The 19,364-nt window shown below is 40.1% G+C and overlaps 1 protein-coding gene across 2 annotated transcripts in view; it reads left to right on the forward strand.

Annotated features, from left to right (window-relative positions):
- LOC136868747 (zinc finger protein 665) overlaps positions 1–19,364 on the forward strand; it is a 114,335-nt gene that overhangs the window by 46,685 nt on the left and 48,286 nt on the right. For both annotated transcript variants that reach the window (XM_068227109.1, XM_068227110.1), the window contains exon 3: positions 3,609–3,742. In XM_068227109.1, coding sequence (XP_068083210.1) covers positions 3,609–3,742 — 134 coding nt within the window. The remainder of the gene's footprint in view (positions 1–3,608; positions 3,743–19,364) is intronic.

Genomic DNA, 19,364 nt, shown 5'->3' on the forward strand with positions numbered 1-19,364 from the left:
TGCCTTCCTTAAGGTTTCCCCACTCAGCATTTGTAATTTTGTCCAAAAATATTGGATGCCCTTCCCGATATGTTTATTGCCTTCACAAAGATCTCCATTAATCCTGGTTTTATATGCGATAGTAAAATGATCTTAGCTACATCGAGTGGCAGGTTTTCCACACTTCTTTGTCCTACTACTACGTTTTTTCTTAATGGTCGCTCCTTAATTTCGTAATGATTTTGCTAGTACCCCACCCACATGGGAAACAGTGACATTTTGTCAACCCTGGCTGCATTCCTCTTAGCATATGTATGACTTAGATCTGAAGAAGGTTACCATTAATGTTGTGGATAAGGACAGTTTCTATACTGTCTAATCACTGAGAGAGTTGTTTTGTTAATTCATTCACCAGAAGGAACTCGATCACATACTTCACAACCTTGGCCTGTCTAAGACCATTAACAAGATAAGAACTGGAAAGTCAATAACCAAGTCTACACAAAAAAAAATATGAGATTGTACACAGAATGCTGATTGTGACTGTCCTACAATTCAAGATCTTGAACATCTTATTTTTTGGCCAGACTGCCCTGTGGAAACTCAAGATGAAGACTTAATTACAGTCAGTGAAAGAGCTTTCGTGGCTACCTCATAATGGAGCACTTTCAACGTATGAGCATACTTCAATACATTCATCATACTGTCATAGGTCTCTTTCATATTAACAGAGTGTAGGCAACTGGAGCAGATGGATGAACGTTCTCAGTATTCAGAAGCATTGCCTTCAAACTGAATTTTGATTATTCTGTGAATAGCTACCTTTCTTCAAGGTGGTGATCTCTTCCAAATGCAACCATTAGCCCATTAATTTTGCAGTGAACTAACTGTTAATTTTCTGTAAAGATTGAAAGATTGTATTCCCATTTTCTGAAAGGTGTTATTTTTGTGCGAGGTTGTAAAAGGTTCCATTCCTGAAGTTGAGATGATAGAATCTCAGCTTGTGTTTCAGTTAGTTTTAAATCTCTCACCAGATCACTTAATGTAACTTGTGATATCAGTTGTTGTTTCTGGGATTCAGTGAAGTCAGGATTAGAGAGAGATGATCTATGATCAGGAGAGGAACTAGAGCCATGAGATATCGTTTCTTCCTCTAAAGATCATTGGTCGGAGCGATCAGGAATTGGTAACAAATTGATATGTTTACCAGGTTGCATGGCTGATCACAAATTAGGTTATATAATTTCATGTTTATTTTTTATTTAGGTGAAACCAATATATTGACCATGCGAAAATACCAGTCTGTAGTGTGATCTGTAGGTATCCTTCATAACACTAGAATGCCAAATAGCATACATGAATGCGTAGTACTTAACCAACCTATTGAAGTTCTATGGTAATAGTATGGCAGCAGTAGTTAGGTGCCCATATTTTATCTTTATTTCTAAATCTACTAACTACATTTTTCAAAATACATATAAATCTTCATAAGTAAAGGTGTAATAATCCTGCACTGAGTCTTTGTACTATACCCTCCATATACATTACAGAATAAATTAGGGGAATTCTTACAGAGGCTAGACACGGCAAACATTTTTGTTTTTAAAATAATACACACAAGAAAGGAGAATAGTTACCTAACTTGATGAAATATAAATGCTTGCCCTCCACAAGAACTATCTTAGTACTGTTAGGTATACGGAAGAAAAGGATTGCATTCGAAGAATTGTCATATCAGTGGCATTCATAAATATAATTTCTATTAGTTTCAGCAGCTAATGTGTGGATGAGTAAGGGAGAATTCAATGCTTGAACTCAGCTGGTGAGTTGCTCTTGGTTATTGAAAAGAAATTTTCACGAATTTCACACTTAAATCGTGTTTCGAAGTTTTGTAGTACCCATGTGTTCTCTTCAATGCATGATAAGTGTACTGTAACACGTCCTTGTTGATCCAAATTTTCCCTGGGGAGACAGTCTCCTGTAAACTCCTGAATGTAACGGTAACTCTCTCTAGACTTCACTGGAAATTTCATGATAATTACTGTGGGAGTATATTTTGGTATTTTCAATACCTCAGGCAGATTTCCATATCTTTTCTTGCAATGTCAGGTGGTATATTGCAGTTAACAGCTAATTTACAAATACAGGGTCTTTCATAAAGAATTGAACTGATTTCAAAGGCTTATTGCGCCGTACTCAAGCCATGCAGTGGAATGATTCACATATCGTTACAGCGGGTGTGGCCTCACATTTCTATTATTAGTCAGACTGTGCTCCGCGCCTTCCTCCCCTCCCGTCCCCCGACTCCAACTGCACAGCAGTGATCTCACTCAACTGCCGCGCGAGTCTAACAATGGCAACACCTCGGCACAAAGCATTCTGTGTTGTTGCGTTCGCACGGACCCGGTCTGTGGTCATGGTGCAACGTGAGTTCCATAGGAGATTTAACAACGATGTGTACAGGCCCCCTCCCAAGATCATCTGAGGTTCCAACAGTTCCAGCAAACAGGATGTTTGTGTAAAGGAAAAAGCCCCGGTCGACTGCGAACTGCACGGTCAGAAGAAAATGTGAGGAGAATCCAAGAGGCATTTACTCGGAGCCTCCAGAAATCCATATCTCAAAGTCACAGTCAGCTTCAGGTGAGCAATACCAGTATTGGACATGTTGTGAAAAGACGCCTACACATGAAACCGTACAGACTGCAGCTAGTTCAGGCACTGAGACAGACATGTTGACAAGGGACAACGGATGAAATTCTATGCTGCGATGCAGAACATGGAAAATGATGCTGAAGACACCTTTTCATGCCTCATTTTTAGTGACGAACCAACCTTCCATATCAATGGCTGTGTCAATCGTCACAATGTTCGGATTTGGGGAACAGAACACCTACATGCTACAGTCGAGCACAAACAGAATTCTCCCAAGGTAAATGTTTTCTGTGCAGTCAGTAACGTCAGGGTTTATGGCCCTTTCTTCTTCAACACCAGCAGTGTCACAGGACAAAGCTATCTTGCAATGTTACGGTTTGGCTCTTCCCTTTGCTGCAAACATACTCATGCGACATCATTTTCCAACACGATGGAGCCCCACCCCATTGGATCTTACCAGTGCGAGCAATTCTGAATGAAACAGTGCCTCAATGGTGGCTTGGTTGACACACCGCTACGGATCGTGCTCTACTCGCATGGCCTCCCAGATCTCCAGACCTCGCTCCTTGTGACTTCTTCCTGTGGGGATACGTCAAGAACGAAGTTTATGTTCCGCGACTACCCATTACACTGGATGACTTTCAAGAGCAGATAACAGCGGATAACGTGTGATCAACTCAGTGCATCGTGATATGCTGCAACACTTTTGGGAGGAATTGTCCTATCGCCTTGATGTAGTCCATGCTGCTGGTGGTGGTCATATAGAACATATGTAGGACTAAACTTGAACATCATTCAAAACATGTCTTAGGTTTAATCTTGTACTAATGACTGTTGGGAAAATATAGCTTGATGAAATCGGTTTGTTCTTTTTGAAAGACCCTGTATATTACCAACTTACTTGTACAAATCTATTGTTACTGGCATTGGAATCCTCCTTTGGGTACCCTATTACAATTGTTTGCTTTTATTCTCAGATGACTACAAAACTGGTAAACAGCTGTGTCGACTATGTGCTAACACTATTGGGGATGCTGTCTATATCTTTGACACCGAAGAACAAGAAGGTGATGATCTAGCAACAATGATCAACATGTGTCTGCCTGTAACGGTAAGTCTTGTTATTCATGTTACAATCTTGGTGACTATAAATAATCTTCTGGCTAGTGAATGTGCCTCTTGGGTTCAGATCTGTATTGTATATGTACGAGGGCAGATCAGAAAATAAGTTGCACTTCCCAGTTATGGCCATGTATTACACCACCTATACAACAGCAACACGACTATAACGACATACACTGTAACGTCACTTTTCCACTTAGTTTCCAAGAGACTCCAAACATTTCTGCGAACGCACAACCAGCTTGTCGACACCAGATGCATAGAAATTTCCTCCAGCGTTCTGCAACCACTCGGTGACAGCGGCCTTCACCTCCTCATCGGTCTTTAAACGTCGACCACCGAGCTCCGTTTTGAGCTTACCGAACAGATGAAAGTCACATGGCGCTAGGTCGTGACTGTAGGGTGGATGTTGCCAGACCTCCCTCTTGAAACGCTGCAGCAGTTCTCTCGTTTCGCGGGCCTTGTGAGGTGTTGCGTTATCGTGCAACAAAATCACACCGGCGCTTAATTTCCCCAGGCGCTTCTCTTTAATCACTCTATGCAACCGGTGCAACGTTTGACAATACAACGCCGCGTTGATTGTCATTCCTTTAGGCATGAATTCCACGTGCAGCAAACCCTCCATGTCAAAGAACACTATCGTTATAACCTTACCGGCTGAAGGTTGAACCTTGGCCTTCTTTCATTGTGGTGATGGGGGATGGACCCATTCCATTGATGTTCGGTTTGTTTTGAGGGGTGAAGTGGTGGACCCACGTTTCGTCGCCTGTGACGATTCGCCGCAGAAACCCGTTGCCGTCTGCGGGATAGCGTTGCAAAAATGCCAGGGAGGATTGGAAACGTCCCTTGTGCTCATTGGTGAGAAGACGTGGGACCCATCTTTGACACAGCTTTCGATATCCAAGGTCCCCGTGAACAATGGCGAACACACTGCCATATGACATGTTCAGCTGCGTCGTGATTTCTCTCAGTTTAATGCGCCCGTTCTGTCTAATGATCGCATTCACACTGTTGACCTTTGCACGGGTTCTGGACGTTGCGGATCTGCCTTCGCGATGGTTGTCCGTGATATCAGTGCGTCCAGCTTCGAATTGCTGACACCACTTCACGATACCTTGCCGGGAAATGGCCCACTCCCCCTACACAGCACTAATTTCACGATGAATGTCCGTGCAATTCTTCCTTTTGGCCCATAGGAATCGGATTGTTCACACAAACATCATATTTGGAGTGAACGTCCAGTTGACGCGCCATTGCATTTGGCCACTATTCACACAATACTAGACTAGACAACACAGCAACCTGCCTAAAAGACGTGTGGGCAGTGTCTGTCCCTTTCTCCGCTGTGCCCACGTTTGCGACATACAGCGCGCTGCTGCGGCGTGTTAGTGCAACTAAGCTTTTGATCCACCTACGTAAATAGTTATTCGAGGTTTATAAAAGGAAAGCTCTTAATCATTCTACATGCAACCTACTAAAGTATACTTTACCGTATATATACTGTTTATGTTTAGGAAACTGGTAGAGAAAAGCGAGTTACCATATAAGTACACGCGGTTACAGTATATGTATATGACAACAGCAAAATTCATCGGGCTGGAAGCATATGTGACAGATTTTATGAACACTACCCCACCCTGACTTGAACTCCATTGAAAATCTGTGGGACGTGTTGAAACAGTGAGTAAAATGCCAAAAACAGCATTCCCGCAATTAGGTGGAATTGCGTGATCAAATCCTCAGTCAGTGGTCCTGGATGCGACGTACCTACCTAACCTTGGTGGACTCACTTCCTAACCCAATCCAGGCAGTTATCAAGTCAGAAGTGGAGTTTTACGGAATTAAATGATGCTTGTAATGATTTCCCTAGGGGTGACTAATTTTTTTGTCCGGTGAGCTTATTTCATGATAAAAGATTCAAATGAATTTATTGATCGAGAATTGCAATCTTGGTAAAGGGCATTGCGATGCTTAGCGCATCTTGCTGAATTACTTGTTGGTAGCATATAGTGAGACCACAATATAAGTCAGTTATAGTGAAAACTTGTAACAGCAAAATATATACTCGCTATAGCAGATTGACGTTACATCTGATTATTTGTAAAAGTTGGGAAAAACCCATACATTAAAATCTGTATGTAACGGCTACCACTTGGTTCAAAACATGTGTTTTCACAGATATCCATACTATAGCTTACTCGTAAGTTATTTTTTTAATTCTGAGATGTGAATGCGTATGTTCAGTTTTATTCTGAAAAATCTGAATAAAACTACTCCAATGGCTCCTGCTGCAAACATTTAGTTTTCTTATTCAAACAGCGTCACCTAACATAACTTAACCTTGTACGCATCATGAAGACATATTTCAAGTGCCAGTAGAGTAACCAAACGTAAGAAAATACTGTGAAATCTCATTAATGCTTTCCTCATTAAGGTGATTCTTGCTTAACTCATAAATTCAAAGTCTTGATTCACGACATAATAAATATATTTAAAAATATCTCGCTTGTCGCATCACAAATTTTCACTATTACCGCTTAGTACGATTACATTTTTCCTAGCTCTAAAAATGTTCTTTGTCATCTGTTGTGAAGGGAACGTGATTTCCAACACAGATTAGAGCCATCGCCACAGGGGGTAGGTCGGGGAAAGTTGCACAAAAACGGGAGACAGCCTTGAATTCCTGAACATTAGTGCGTAAATTACATCTCCGGGAAACAAGCGGTTAGCCTCAGGAATGTTCAGGTTTGTTTTCCGTTTTTCATTCATATTGCTGAATAACCCAGTAAGACTGTTTGGCTTGTATTTCACATTCCATTCAGAAGTTAGAAATGTATTCTGTGTTGAGTGATTCAGTGAAGGGTAGCAGATATTCGTCGCATGACAGACTACCTATGAATAGGAACATAATCATGTGAAGTTGAGTAGCATGGTGCTTTTTTTTTTTTTTTTTTTTTTTTTTTTTTTTTTGTGCTAGCCCAGTCATGGATACTGAAAAAGGTCGTGAAATCCCTTACTAAAGAAGACAAAATCCAGGAAGTGGACAGGCATCTGCATCTTTCAACGTTGGCATGCATGTTGAAACTCGCACCTTCAAATTTTGACTCGAGTCAATCGGAAGTGTTGTCACATTCAAGAAGACAGTCAAAGTCATTCTCTCGCACATGACCGAGTTTAATTTTCAAATAACCAGAAAATGTTTAATAACCCACTGGTCCAAAATATAAGGCTTCAGCTGATTTTTTTTTTTTTTTTTTTTTAGAAAGAGTGTAATGTGTAATAATGCACTGATACTTTTATGGGCCCCAGTGCAATTGTTTTAATATTTGTTGTCTGATGTTTTACACACCTTTAAATACACTGTTTTTATTTATTAAGCCCCAGTGGGAAATTTTTTTGTATTTGTTCTCTCGTCTTTTTCTTGTCTTTTAATACTATCATCACATCTTTAGAAATGGCAGATAGCCTATATCTTTCACTGTATTCATTCATACATACATACATACATACATACATACATACATACATGAAGTAAAATGCATTAATATCGGGGAAGAAAAATATCCGGTGCTTACATACCCGTGCTGGACAGTTTTTATTCGTGTATTCAGTTCTACTTTTTCTAACTTAACACATTCTCTTTCCTTGTCCCCTGCAGAAACAATCCAACAAGGTTTTACTGAATAAGCTCAATGTTCTCCCCACCAATTTTCGTCAGCCGCGTGGCAGGAATGAGTAGCCGGGTGAGGAATACTACATAAAAAATGAATAAGATAAAATTTCAATGTATTCCCGTCAGGGCATAAACAGTAATATTGGACAGGTAAATATTATCTGCTAAATTGATCTATTTTAGTGTTGTTATCACAAACGAGTCATAACAGAGTATTTTGAACTTCTGGTGTTCTAAGCTTGTTTCTAATCTTGTAACTCCGGCGCTCTTTTGCTGTGGAGCGTAATTATTGTTTTAAAAGGATGTGCAACTAGGCAACCATCCTGTATTAACATTAACCCCTCAGCGCCGACCTCTATACATGGTATAGACCCTCTTTTCTTCCGTAGCCGCCGACCTCTATACGTTGTATAGACCCATACATGGTTTCACATTTACGGCTATAGCGCGAAGAGTTTTGGAGTTATTGATATGCAAATTGTTTTGTTTCCAAGAAGACATTTTCAGGTTTATCAGCGTTGTAAATAAGAATTGAAAAATTGTTATGATGTAGTTCTTTTTGCAAGGATAATTATTTGTCAAATAAGTCTGAGCACTAATCTCTTGCTTTTTTAAAAGTCTGTTTGCTTAATTCTTTCCCACAGAATAAAATAAAGAAAAGATGATCTGAGAAGTTTGTCTTTTCGTGTGATGTTCTTTGCTCTATTTGTACATTGGGAGTGCGGTTTATTTATTATATTTGTCTTTATTTCTCAGCTTGTAATATTTTCGTAACTCTCCACGAGCGCTCTGTGTAGGCATCAGTTAGTGCTGCTTTCTGTCATACGATACGAGAACCAGTTGTTCATGGTATATATCTCGCTTGAAAGAAAATATCTTGACCTTTCATCTGAAATATGTATCGAGTTGGTTTGTTTCGTCATAAAAGTTATTCCCCTCATTCAGTTTCGTCCTGTTGCTTTCGGTCTCGCTGCAGCTTCATCAGTCCGTGTGACGCGCCGCGCTCAGCCGTGGTATGACTGACAGTAACGTGCTTGAAATATTGTATAATTCAGATGAAAGTTTAGTCGGAAGTAGTAGTGACAGTATAAGCAGCAGTGATAATGAAATAGATGATGTAGCAGTGGTAAATGATGAGAGTGACGATGAGGAGGAAACAGTACTTGAAAATTTCGTGTAAGAGACTAGATAATTATACAGGTCAAAGAGAAGTTTTCAACGGTGAATTCTGATTGCTAAATTCTCTAATAATACTCACACAGGTCACAGAGACAAATATTGAGCAATTACCTTATCGGGTTCAGCTGGTGAAAGGTTTGTTTACAAAATACGCTCGCTCGGGAGGGGAACGAAATATTCAATGCCGGCGCGCATCAGATAATACAGTTCCAAGGTTGCAGGAAAGACATTTTATCAGGAAATTAGCACCCAAGAGTTGGAAATCCAAACCTCAGAGACATTGTATCCTGTGTTCAAAACACGGCGAAAAGAAGACGTCAGTGTACTGCTTCCAGGAGTGTGACTTGAGTCCCTGTCTCAAAGAGTGTTCGAACTCTATCACACGGAACTAAATTAGTAAGGAAATGTGAAACAATTATGTAATTATCTGCATGTACATAGTTCTGTCATAAGGTATTCCAAATTTTGCGAAAATCGGGCTACTCTTATACTTGTAGTAACTCTTTAAGTGAATCGATGTATTGCAGTCGCGCGTAGTTGAAATCTCATCCGGCCGCGGGGTAGGAAGCTATTTAAATGGCTGCGACGCTGAGGGGTTAATGAGTGAAAAAAGAAAGGGACCCTACACTTCGAAAAATGATGGTATCGGCCAAAGAAAAAAAAGAGGCCACGAAGTGTGTAAAAATGAAAGATTCCCTAGGCCTCGTGACCTAATACCGCTGGGATCTGAAAAGAATAAAAGTTGACCAAGGGAGGTCGGATAACAGATGAAAGTGAGGAGCCTGGCACAAATAACTGGCAGCAATGCCAGAACTCAACTAAGGGCCCCGTGGTTGCCAACCCACACTCCTAAGAGCCCCTGGGGCCCCTTTCAGTCGCCTCTTGCAGCAGGCTGGGGATACCGTGGGTGTTGTTGTACCGCCCCTGTCCACAGGGGGAAATGCCAATGAGTTTGTGACGTCCAGTGGAATAGAGTGCTAGCGTGCGTTTTCACACTAATCCAGACACCGCTCATGCAGGACACTGGATGATAGTCAAGTTCAACATTTAAACTCTGATGTAATTGATGCAATTATGCTGACAGTAATGAAGGCTTATTATTTAAATAAATTGTTTTACAGTATTTACTTCTTAATTTGGAACACACAGTAGCCAGGCAGGCATCAGTTTTTGAAAATCAGGCAAAGTCTCTCATAGTGCATTGGCACTGCCGGTGGCTCCAAGTAGACTACACAGTGGCCTCCATGGTATGCACTAGCCATGCGCTCTGATAGGTGTGCTATTTACCAACTGATGAGCCCAACTTAGCACGCTGGCAACCAGGAATGAGTTATTACAAGATATTAGAATCTGCCCTCCCGACCGTTTAAAATAGGGCAAACTCAACTAGCCAACATTGGTAACAATCATCGAAAATGGGGCCGCTAAGTTGACAAGAGATTGAGAATGTTGCTGTTTTAAAATTTGAAATTCATCAGTGTTTTTTATCGCTTGTCACATACATTTCACCTGGCACATTGTCCCCTCTCAAACTTGGTTTCTCAAGCTTTTTTGCTCCCCTCCTAGCCATTCATGGTGATGGTGACTCTACAAAGACAGACTGTCAGCCTGAATTTTCAACACAGTTATTTCGTCCTGTGTTTGAAGTACGAACTGTAAAAATTTTAAACTTCGAGGTCCGCCACCTCACTATAAGCACTTATTGTTAGTTTTCATTTCTTTTCTTCTTAGGTTTAACACACTTTTTATATTCAGTTATGTATTTTATTATATTAACACCCCCCCTTTCACTGAATTTGTCTCAATGAGTTATTTATTGCTCCACATAATTATGGTAATATTGTATATTTTATTGTTTTTATTTTCATCATGTCGCTTTTGTTTTTCATTTGTTCCTCCATTATGTTTTTAGCACATTTTTAGCTTTATTATGTAAATTACTTTAATCCCCCTTATTTCACTGAAGATGGCTCAAACGAGTCGAAACATTTTTGAATTTTATTACTCCATCTAATGATGGAATTACGTTATGTATTGAATAGGAGGATGCATGAAATTTTTTCCTTTGTAAAGTGAAAAAAGTTTTCCTTTGTAAAGGAATGAGTTAGCTGGAAAATTTATGATGTCCTTATAACGGACCAACTATATTGGTATTATGTATTAATATTATGTAACTAGCACATATCTAGGTGAATTTACTCGGGCAGTCTGTTAAAAACGGCTGGGCAGTGCCCCCGTTAAAAAGGTTCTAGGGAGAACACTGAAACTATAGTCCGTGCTGAACTAGAATGGGATTAACAGTTGCTTCAACACGTGATCTCCAACTTCAATATGGATGGAATGGGAAGAAAGTATTAGTAGTAGAGATGGGCAAAAAAATATCACAACGGTTATTTTGGAACTGTTCTGGACTCAGATATGATCTTTAAATGAACGGTACGTTGGAACATCCTGTTCCAAAAGAACAGTCTTTTGTGTCGCCTGCACTCGAGCGAGATTGGTCTGCAGTATCCTGAACATCCTGTTCTGAATCAACACTGTTCCGCATCGCCTGCTCTCCAGCGGGATTGGTCTAGCTACATCCTGTTCCGAAATAAGGCCGGGCGCACATTGAGAAGCAGTTGGCCGCAGAGCAGGGGAGAGCAGAGCAGGACAGCGCGCGGCTGACGAAACTGCAAAGTGCATGTGAGCGCACATTGCCACGCAGGGTCTTGTCGGTTTTCAGAAGGATTAAACATGTTTTCTTCAGACTCTGTGATATTGGGGCATGCAGCGTAAAGGAGCTTCTTTTCTTATTCTTCAAGCGTTCATGATTTTTCCTCATTTACCTTGTGCTGATGACCACGCGACCAGGCGAATTGGCTGTGCGGTTAGGGTCGCGCAGCTGTGAGCTTGCATCCAGGAGGTAGTGGGTTGGAACCCCACTCTCAGCAGTCCTAAAGATGTTTTTCCGTGGTTCGCATTTTCACACCAGGCAAATGCTAGGGCTGCACCGTAATTAAGGCCACGGCCGCTTCCTTCCCATTCCTAGCCCTTTCCTATCCCGTCGTTGCCGTAAGATCTATCTGTGTGCGATGTAAAACAAATTGTAACAAGGTGACCACACGGCTGTACACTTTAAGACAATCCCAATAAAAACCACCAGTTTACAAGACTGAACAACATATCCATGTTACGTTGTTCGGCGTTCGTATGGACAAAGCAACAAAAGTCTAAATTCATTTTGCCTGGTGTGAAAATGGGAAACCACGGAAAACCCTCTTCTGGGCTGCCGACAGTGTTCTTCGAACCCACTATCTCTTGGACGCAAGCTTATAGCAAGGTGACCCTAATCGTACGGCCAACTTCCTCGGTAAATTCATTAATATCTATCTCCGTTATCATAGCTGGTATGATAAAACAGTATAACCACCCCGCGTGGCACTACAGCTCTGAAGGGCCTTGGCCTACCAAGCGACCGCTGCTCAGTCCGAAGGCCTGCAGATTACGAGGGGATATGTGGTCAGCACGACGAATCCTCTTGGCCATTATTCTCTGCTTTCTAGACCGAGGCCGCTGTCTCACCGTCAGTAGCTCCTCAATTCTAATCACGTAGGCTGGGTGGAGCTCGAACAAGCCCTCAGATTGAGCTAAAAATCCCTGACGTAGTCGGTAATCGAACCCGGGGCCTCCGGGTAAGACGCAGGCACGATAAAACAGTAGAAGACGTAAATGATCGGAAATTGCATTCTCTTTAACTTTTGTTCCGTAGTATTCATTAATAGGATCAGAGAGAGAGAGAGAGAGAGAGAGAGACAGGGAGAAAGCATTCATTTACAAATGTACTGCTAGTTGCCACAAGGCACAGTCTACTAAAATAAATCAACGTTGACAATCTATTGTGAACACGTTTTTATTTGACGAGACATGGTAAATTATTTTCTTTCCTTATTTCTTCACATAAATGTGATGGTAGATGACGGCCACGGAGTCGGCGATGATCTCCATAACCAACATTAGATCTCGACGTAAAATACCCAATGTTACGAGAACCTGAGTCACGGATTGTTACATAGATATTTGAGAATTACATTTTAGGCCTTCCACTAAACTACCATTGTACCCAGCGTGAATAAAGTTCTTTATAGTTCCTTATTCCCCGAATTTACATAACAGAAATTAAATTTAAAAACTACATTGTAGTCCACATCCTACAAAACATGTTAAGACCGAACGGCTGTGGTAATTTTCTCCTCCATTCCTCAACTAAGTACGTGGCACATGCGCAGGAAACTGTGTTTCGAAGACTGCGCGTGGTAGGCGGAAGTAGGTGCAAAATCGGCGTGCTCTGCTCTTGTCCTGCCCTGTCTGTCAACTTGAGATGGTGCAATGATTTGTGTGGATTACAAAAAATCTGCGCTGCACTGCTTTAGCTGCTTCACCTGCGTTCCAATGTGCGCCCGGCCTAACAGTGTTCCGTATCACCTGCAGTCAGCTGGATTGTTCCAAGACCGACTTTGAATGGTCTTGATTGGTCTAGGTGTTTGAGAACCACGCATCTTCCGCTGGTTGGCTGATTGTTCTGACTCCGTGAAAATTTGAGTTCTAGTTCTTTACACTAGTTTTGATGTTCTTTGAAACTAGTCATTGCCTGCAATGAACAGCAGTGGAGCATCAAGGTTAGGAAAAGGGAACCCACGAATTATGAAATTGTAAAGGGCACTTATCTTAGTCAGCATTTTGACAAACAGCGAATCCGCAGTATGTATGCATGACACTAATTTTTTAATCTTTGTTTGTATGAATTCTCGCTGCGTTAAACCACTTGCATTGTCAAAGTATTCTTTCACTGTGATTTACAGCTGTTAAATTTTGTGCTATCTACTGCAATTTGTTCATTAGAAGTGTTTGAAATAGACTGTATATACCAGTATATAAAAATTAGCAATGTCAGTATACCAAACGTTATTGAACTAGGCGTACATGTTTCATATTTTCCGATACCTGCCTTCTTTTGCCAGATAAAAACCTTCGTTAATCTATAACTTAGGTTCTTCTGTCAGTCAAAACTAATTTATGATTAAATAAAATTTATATATTATCTGAAAAATAAAACATTTAACAGCATTATCATCATCATCATCATTATCGTTGACCATCTCCAGTTGCCCGGATGTGGTTTACAAGCCCCCTCCATCTTTGTCTGTCCATGAACCACTATTCTCTCAAAAACTTCTCCCAGTCTTGTCCTGTCTCCTCAACATTTTTCTTCACCAGATCTGTCCCTTTTCCTCTGGGTCTGTTCACTGGCCTTTTTCCTTTTACTTCTTGCAGTCCTGCTTGCTCTCATCCTTCTGACGTGGCCAAACCACTACAGTCTTGCTTTCTGAATCCTCTGTAGGAGTGAGTCTCCTATTCCCATGTCCTCTGACTTTTTCATTCCTGAACTTGTCCTTCCTGGTCTTTTGTAACATGGTAAGAAATAAATTGTCAATATATATCAAGTAAATGATATTACATCAGTCTTGGGACTAGTTTGAGCCACTTAGTGGCCATCTTCAGCCAAGTAAAAATTTAACAGATTATGTGATAACTAAAACATATGTATACCAGACAAAGACAATGTTGCAGGAATGATTATAACATTAAAATACATATAATAACAAAAATTATGGTTATGATCTTCTCATAATATGATGTCTTTTAGTTGACTTAGGACCTCGGGCAAAGAAGTAAATCTCTAATGTCTGATGTAGAACAAGCACTGACTTGCTGGAGGACGCAGGCTTCTTGCTTGTTCCCTATCCGCTCCGTTTACATGGCCTGCCTGCTTTAATCCAGTGGCGGAAAGTGAAGAGAGGAAATGTTTCGGCAAATGCATTCCTATAAAGGGACAAACTCGGGACATTATTTGTACGAGAGTACTTTGAATGGGAGAAAAGGTGATAAGTAGGGTTTAAGACGTTAAAATAGCCCAAATAAGCAAGCAAATATTACCTCAAAAGTGACGAAATATTACCTCAAAAGTAACGAGATATGACGTAAAAATTACAAAATATGACCCGAAAATGATTGATCTAAGTATGGCCATTTTAAAATAAGTTATACATAGACACGGCAATCCCTTTAATACAAATTTGTTAGCTAAATTCTTACTTTCTAATTAGGTTTCCGAATATACAGTACATCGGATCAAAAATTAGATGTATGGCTTTTCAGGCGTTTGCTCTATTAACCAGCGTTTTGTCTTAGGGCTGACACCAGACTCGTCAGAGTGGGATGTGTCAGACCCTACCCACTGACGCTGGGTGTATGCAGGTGAACTTATCAGAAGCCTGTTTAAGAGGCACAGTCTGATAACTGCATATGGGAGATAAAACTCCACAATGGAATTAATGCCCGCCTAGCAATTCTGAATGGAAATTCTAAGTTTCCATAGAGGGAATTAGATATTTTTCCACCAATAGAGCATATCAAAAAAATTAGATGTATGGCTTTTCAGGCGTTTGCTCTATTAACCAGCGTTTCGTCTTAGGTCTGACACCAGACTCGTCAGAGTGGGATGTGTCAGACCCTACCCACTGACGCTGGGTGTATGCAGGTGAACTTATCAGAAGCCTATTTAAGAGGCACAGTCTGATAACTGTATACGGGAGATAAAACTCCACAATGGAATTAATGCCCGCCTAGCAATTCCGAATGGAAATTCTAAGTTCCCATAGATGGAATTAGATATTTTTCCACCAATAGAGCCTATAAAAAATCAGATCAAAAATTGGATGTACGGCTTTTCAGGCGTTTGCTCTATTAACCAGCGTTTCTTCTTAGGTCTGACACCAGACTTGTCAGAGTGGGATGTAAAATTCTAAATTCCCATGGAGGGAATTAGATATTTTTCACCAATAGAGCATGTCAAAAACATATCAGATGTAAGGCTTTTCAGGCGTTTGCTCTATTAAGAGGACTCATGAGTGAGTTTTGAAAATCTGAAACTACTCAATGGATCATTTCGAAATTTTAACCACAGGTAGATATACCTATAGTTAGGTTACATTGTGAATTTTAACTTGATTGCTCAAATAGGTTTTGAAGTAATAATAATAAAATTATTATCAAAATCATTGGGTCATAAAAAATGTTCCTTGCGATGGAGTTTTCACTCATTTTCATCCATACTTATTAAACATTACTTAAATAAATGCATAATTAGAAATCGCTTTTGAATTTGATGTGCCTTTAATATGAGAATCAGGAGAGGGAGTCAAAATCATAAAATTTATGTTTTGCCCAAAAATCAGAAATTATTTATATTTGAATGCACAAATAATGCAGTTATTTTTCACTGACATAGAAATATAGAGCTAAATGTAATTTTCATACATATTTAAATATCCAAACCAACTTTGAACTGAATAACTTGAAAACTGCAATACAGGGAGCTTTTTTGAAATCATAATATTGGTAACAAAAATCACTTCATGAGAAAACAGCATGTAAAGTTGGGCGGTTCGTTACTTACATCAGAACTGCCCTGCACCATATCCACAGCCCTCAGATGTCTTCATCCTTTCTTCTAAGGACCCATTTTGCAGTTTTCTCTCCTGGGTGCTTTTTATGTCCTGACGAAGACGGCTGTGATCACGTTGCTCACTGATCTTCAGTGAAGAACATGTCATAGGTTCTTGCCTAATGTCATGCATCACTTATAATGTTTTCACACAACTCATGTTAAATTCACTCACTGCTTTTGTAACTGCAATTTCCAGCTTCTTCCTTGAAATGAAGACCTCTTGAGGGTAATTATGCCTTATAATGCTATGGAGGCTCTCATTAGCATTTTGAATTTTCCCTCTCTTCCACCTCTCCAGAAAGGCATCTTAGGCCAATCTCTGGTAAATAGGCAGTATTTTTCCAACAATTTCATATGACAACTTGCTTTTCACACAACTAGTAGCGTGAAGTATCAAACCAGGAATAGTAAGACACACTCCAAACAATATTATCCTTGTCACAGATCAATATACACAAACAAGTATTTTAAATCAACCCCCATGGAGCAAATGTCTACAAAGATTGGTAGGAAGTAACTACAGTATTCGAATAAGCAACTCATGTATTTTTCTAGTTTCTTCTATTTACTTCATTACTGATAACAAAGATATATTGGACGGCATGAAGAAAATAAAACTTGAAATCTAAAGGAATTTATTTCAGTATTTTTTTATAGAGGTTATTTCATCCCCATGTATAAAAGGTTTTCAAATTTTTTTGTTCTTAGATGTCAAAAGACACTTGCATGACCATTTCCGCAAGTGGATTTTGTGGTAAATTGTTAGCAATGACATGGAAAACAAAATCCGACGTGTTTAAGTACATGAGACAGGTAGGTGTGCCGTGCTTAGGTATTTAAAAATAATGCGCAGCCATCTTTAAATCACCGCCAAGGCTTTAAAAATAGCGCTATGGGAAAAATTTCAACATTCCTTATTTCAGAAAAGGTTTGGGCCCCAATTTTTGGCAAATTCCAAAATTCGATATTTTGGCCTATTTTCATGAAAACGAACTCATAAGTCCCCTTAACCAGCGTTTCGTCTTAGGTCTGACACTAGACTCGTAAGAGTCTACCCACTGATGCTGGGTGTATGCAGGTGACCTTATCAGAAGCCTATATAAGAGGCACAGTCTGGTAACTGCATACGGGAGATAAATCTCCACAATGGAATTATTGCCTTTCTCCCGTATGCAGTTATCAGACTATGCCTCTTATATAGGCTTCTGATAAGCTCACCTGCATACACCCAGCGTCAGTGGGTAGGGTCTGACACATCCCACTCTGATGAGTCTAGTGTTAGACCTAAGATGAAACGGTGGTTAATAGAGCAAACGCCTGAAAAACCTTACATCTGATATGTTTAAGAGTGGGATGCGTCAGACCCTACCCACTGATGCTGGGTGTATGCAGGTGAACTTATCAGAAGCCTATTTAAGAGGCACAGTCTGATAACTACATGCGGGAGATAAAACTCCACAATGGAATTAATGCCCACCAAGCAATTCCGAATGGAAATTCTAAGTTCCCATAGAGGGAATTAGATATTTTTCAACCAATAGAGCATATCAAAAATTAGATGTATGGCTTTTCAGGCGTTTGCTCTATTAACCAGCGTTTCGTCTTAGGTCTGGCACCAGACTCGTCAGAGTGGGATGTTTCAGACCCTACCCACTGACGCTGGGTGTATGCAGGTGAACTTCTATTAATAATCTTGACCATAGTGGCCGGTATTGGATCCGTATTGACTTAATAACAGCAAATATGTTGGTAGATGGTCCACCTAGTCAATACTATTTATTATTTACCTTTCACCTTAACATCTAGTACATGTTTCGAGGCGAGACCCATCCCACTCTGACGAGTCTGGTGTCAGACCTAAGATGAAACGCTGGTTAATAGAGCAAACGCCTGAAAAGCCATACATCTAATTTTTGATCTGATTTTTGATATGCTCTATTGGTGGAAAAATATCTAATTCCCTCTATGGGAACTTAGAATTTCCATTCAGAATTGCTAGGTGGGCATTAATTCCATTGTGGAGTTTTGTCTCTGTTATGCAGTTATCATACTGTGCCTCTTAAATAGGCTTCTGATAAGTTCACCTGCATACACCCAGCGTCAGAGGGTAGGGTCTGACCCATCCCACTCTGACAAGTCTGGTGTCAGACCTAAGACGAATCGCTGGTTAATAGAGCAAACGCCTGAAAAGCCATACATCTAATTTTTTTGATATGCTCTATTGGTGAAAAAATATCTAATTCCCTCTATGGGAACTTAGAATTTCCATTCAGAATTGCTAGGTGGGCATTAATTCCATTGTGGAGTTTTATCTCTGCTATGCAGTTATCATACTGTGCCTCTTAAATAGGCTTCTGATAAGTTCACCTGCATACACCCAGCGTCAGAGGGTAGTGTCTGACCCATCCCACTCTGACAAGTCTGGTGTCAGACCTAAGACGAATCGCTGGTTAATAGAGCAAACGCCTGAAAAGCCATACATCTAATTTTTTTGATATGCTCTATTGGTGGAAAAATATCTAATTTCCTCTATGGGAACTTAGAATTTCTGTACAGTACATGTTCAGCAGTTATTCACAGTCTATTCTCCTTGATTCACTTATCAAACATTTGTAAATGTATACCTGTAAAGTACTAACTTTGCTAAGCTTATCAGATCACACAATATTTTTAAAAGTCAAAACATGTTTGCACCCTTCATTCGGTGGTTTGAAGTACGAGATAACTAGAAATCAATTTTTTTAAAAATATTTTGGAACGTTTAAGCCCAGATTACATTAATATTACTGAAATACGTTAAAGTTTAAATTGAGCACCACGAAACGAATTAAGTAGATTATGGTAGGGTGGCAGGGCAATAGTGCAAACTCACATAACTCTTTCATTGTTTTCCACGGGTGGTACTGACGTGTATGCGAAGATTCATCTTCAAAGTATCAGGCACGAAAGACCTCCGATTATCACTTAACACATTTTTGTAAGAAGAGCATCACAAGACGTTATTGGGGCATATTTGAATAATGTTAAATCACTGCTGTCGAGTATGCATTCATCTTGAAATGTACTGATACCTTCTCCTCTAAGAACATCATTTATCTTGCACATACAGTGAAAAATGTCATTTCGATTGAGCACGTTTTGAAGTTTCCGGTTTACACTGACGCCAACTATTCCATGTGATCGTTGTACTGAAAGTTCTCACAATTTCTA

This window comes from Anabrus simplex, chromosome 1, assembly GCF_040414725.1.
Source record: "Anabrus simplex isolate iqAnaSimp1 chromosome 1, ASM4041472v1, whole genome shotgun sequence".
Lineage (NCBI taxonomy): Eukaryota > Metazoa > Arthropoda > Insecta > Orthoptera > Tettigoniidae > Anabrus > Anabrus simplex.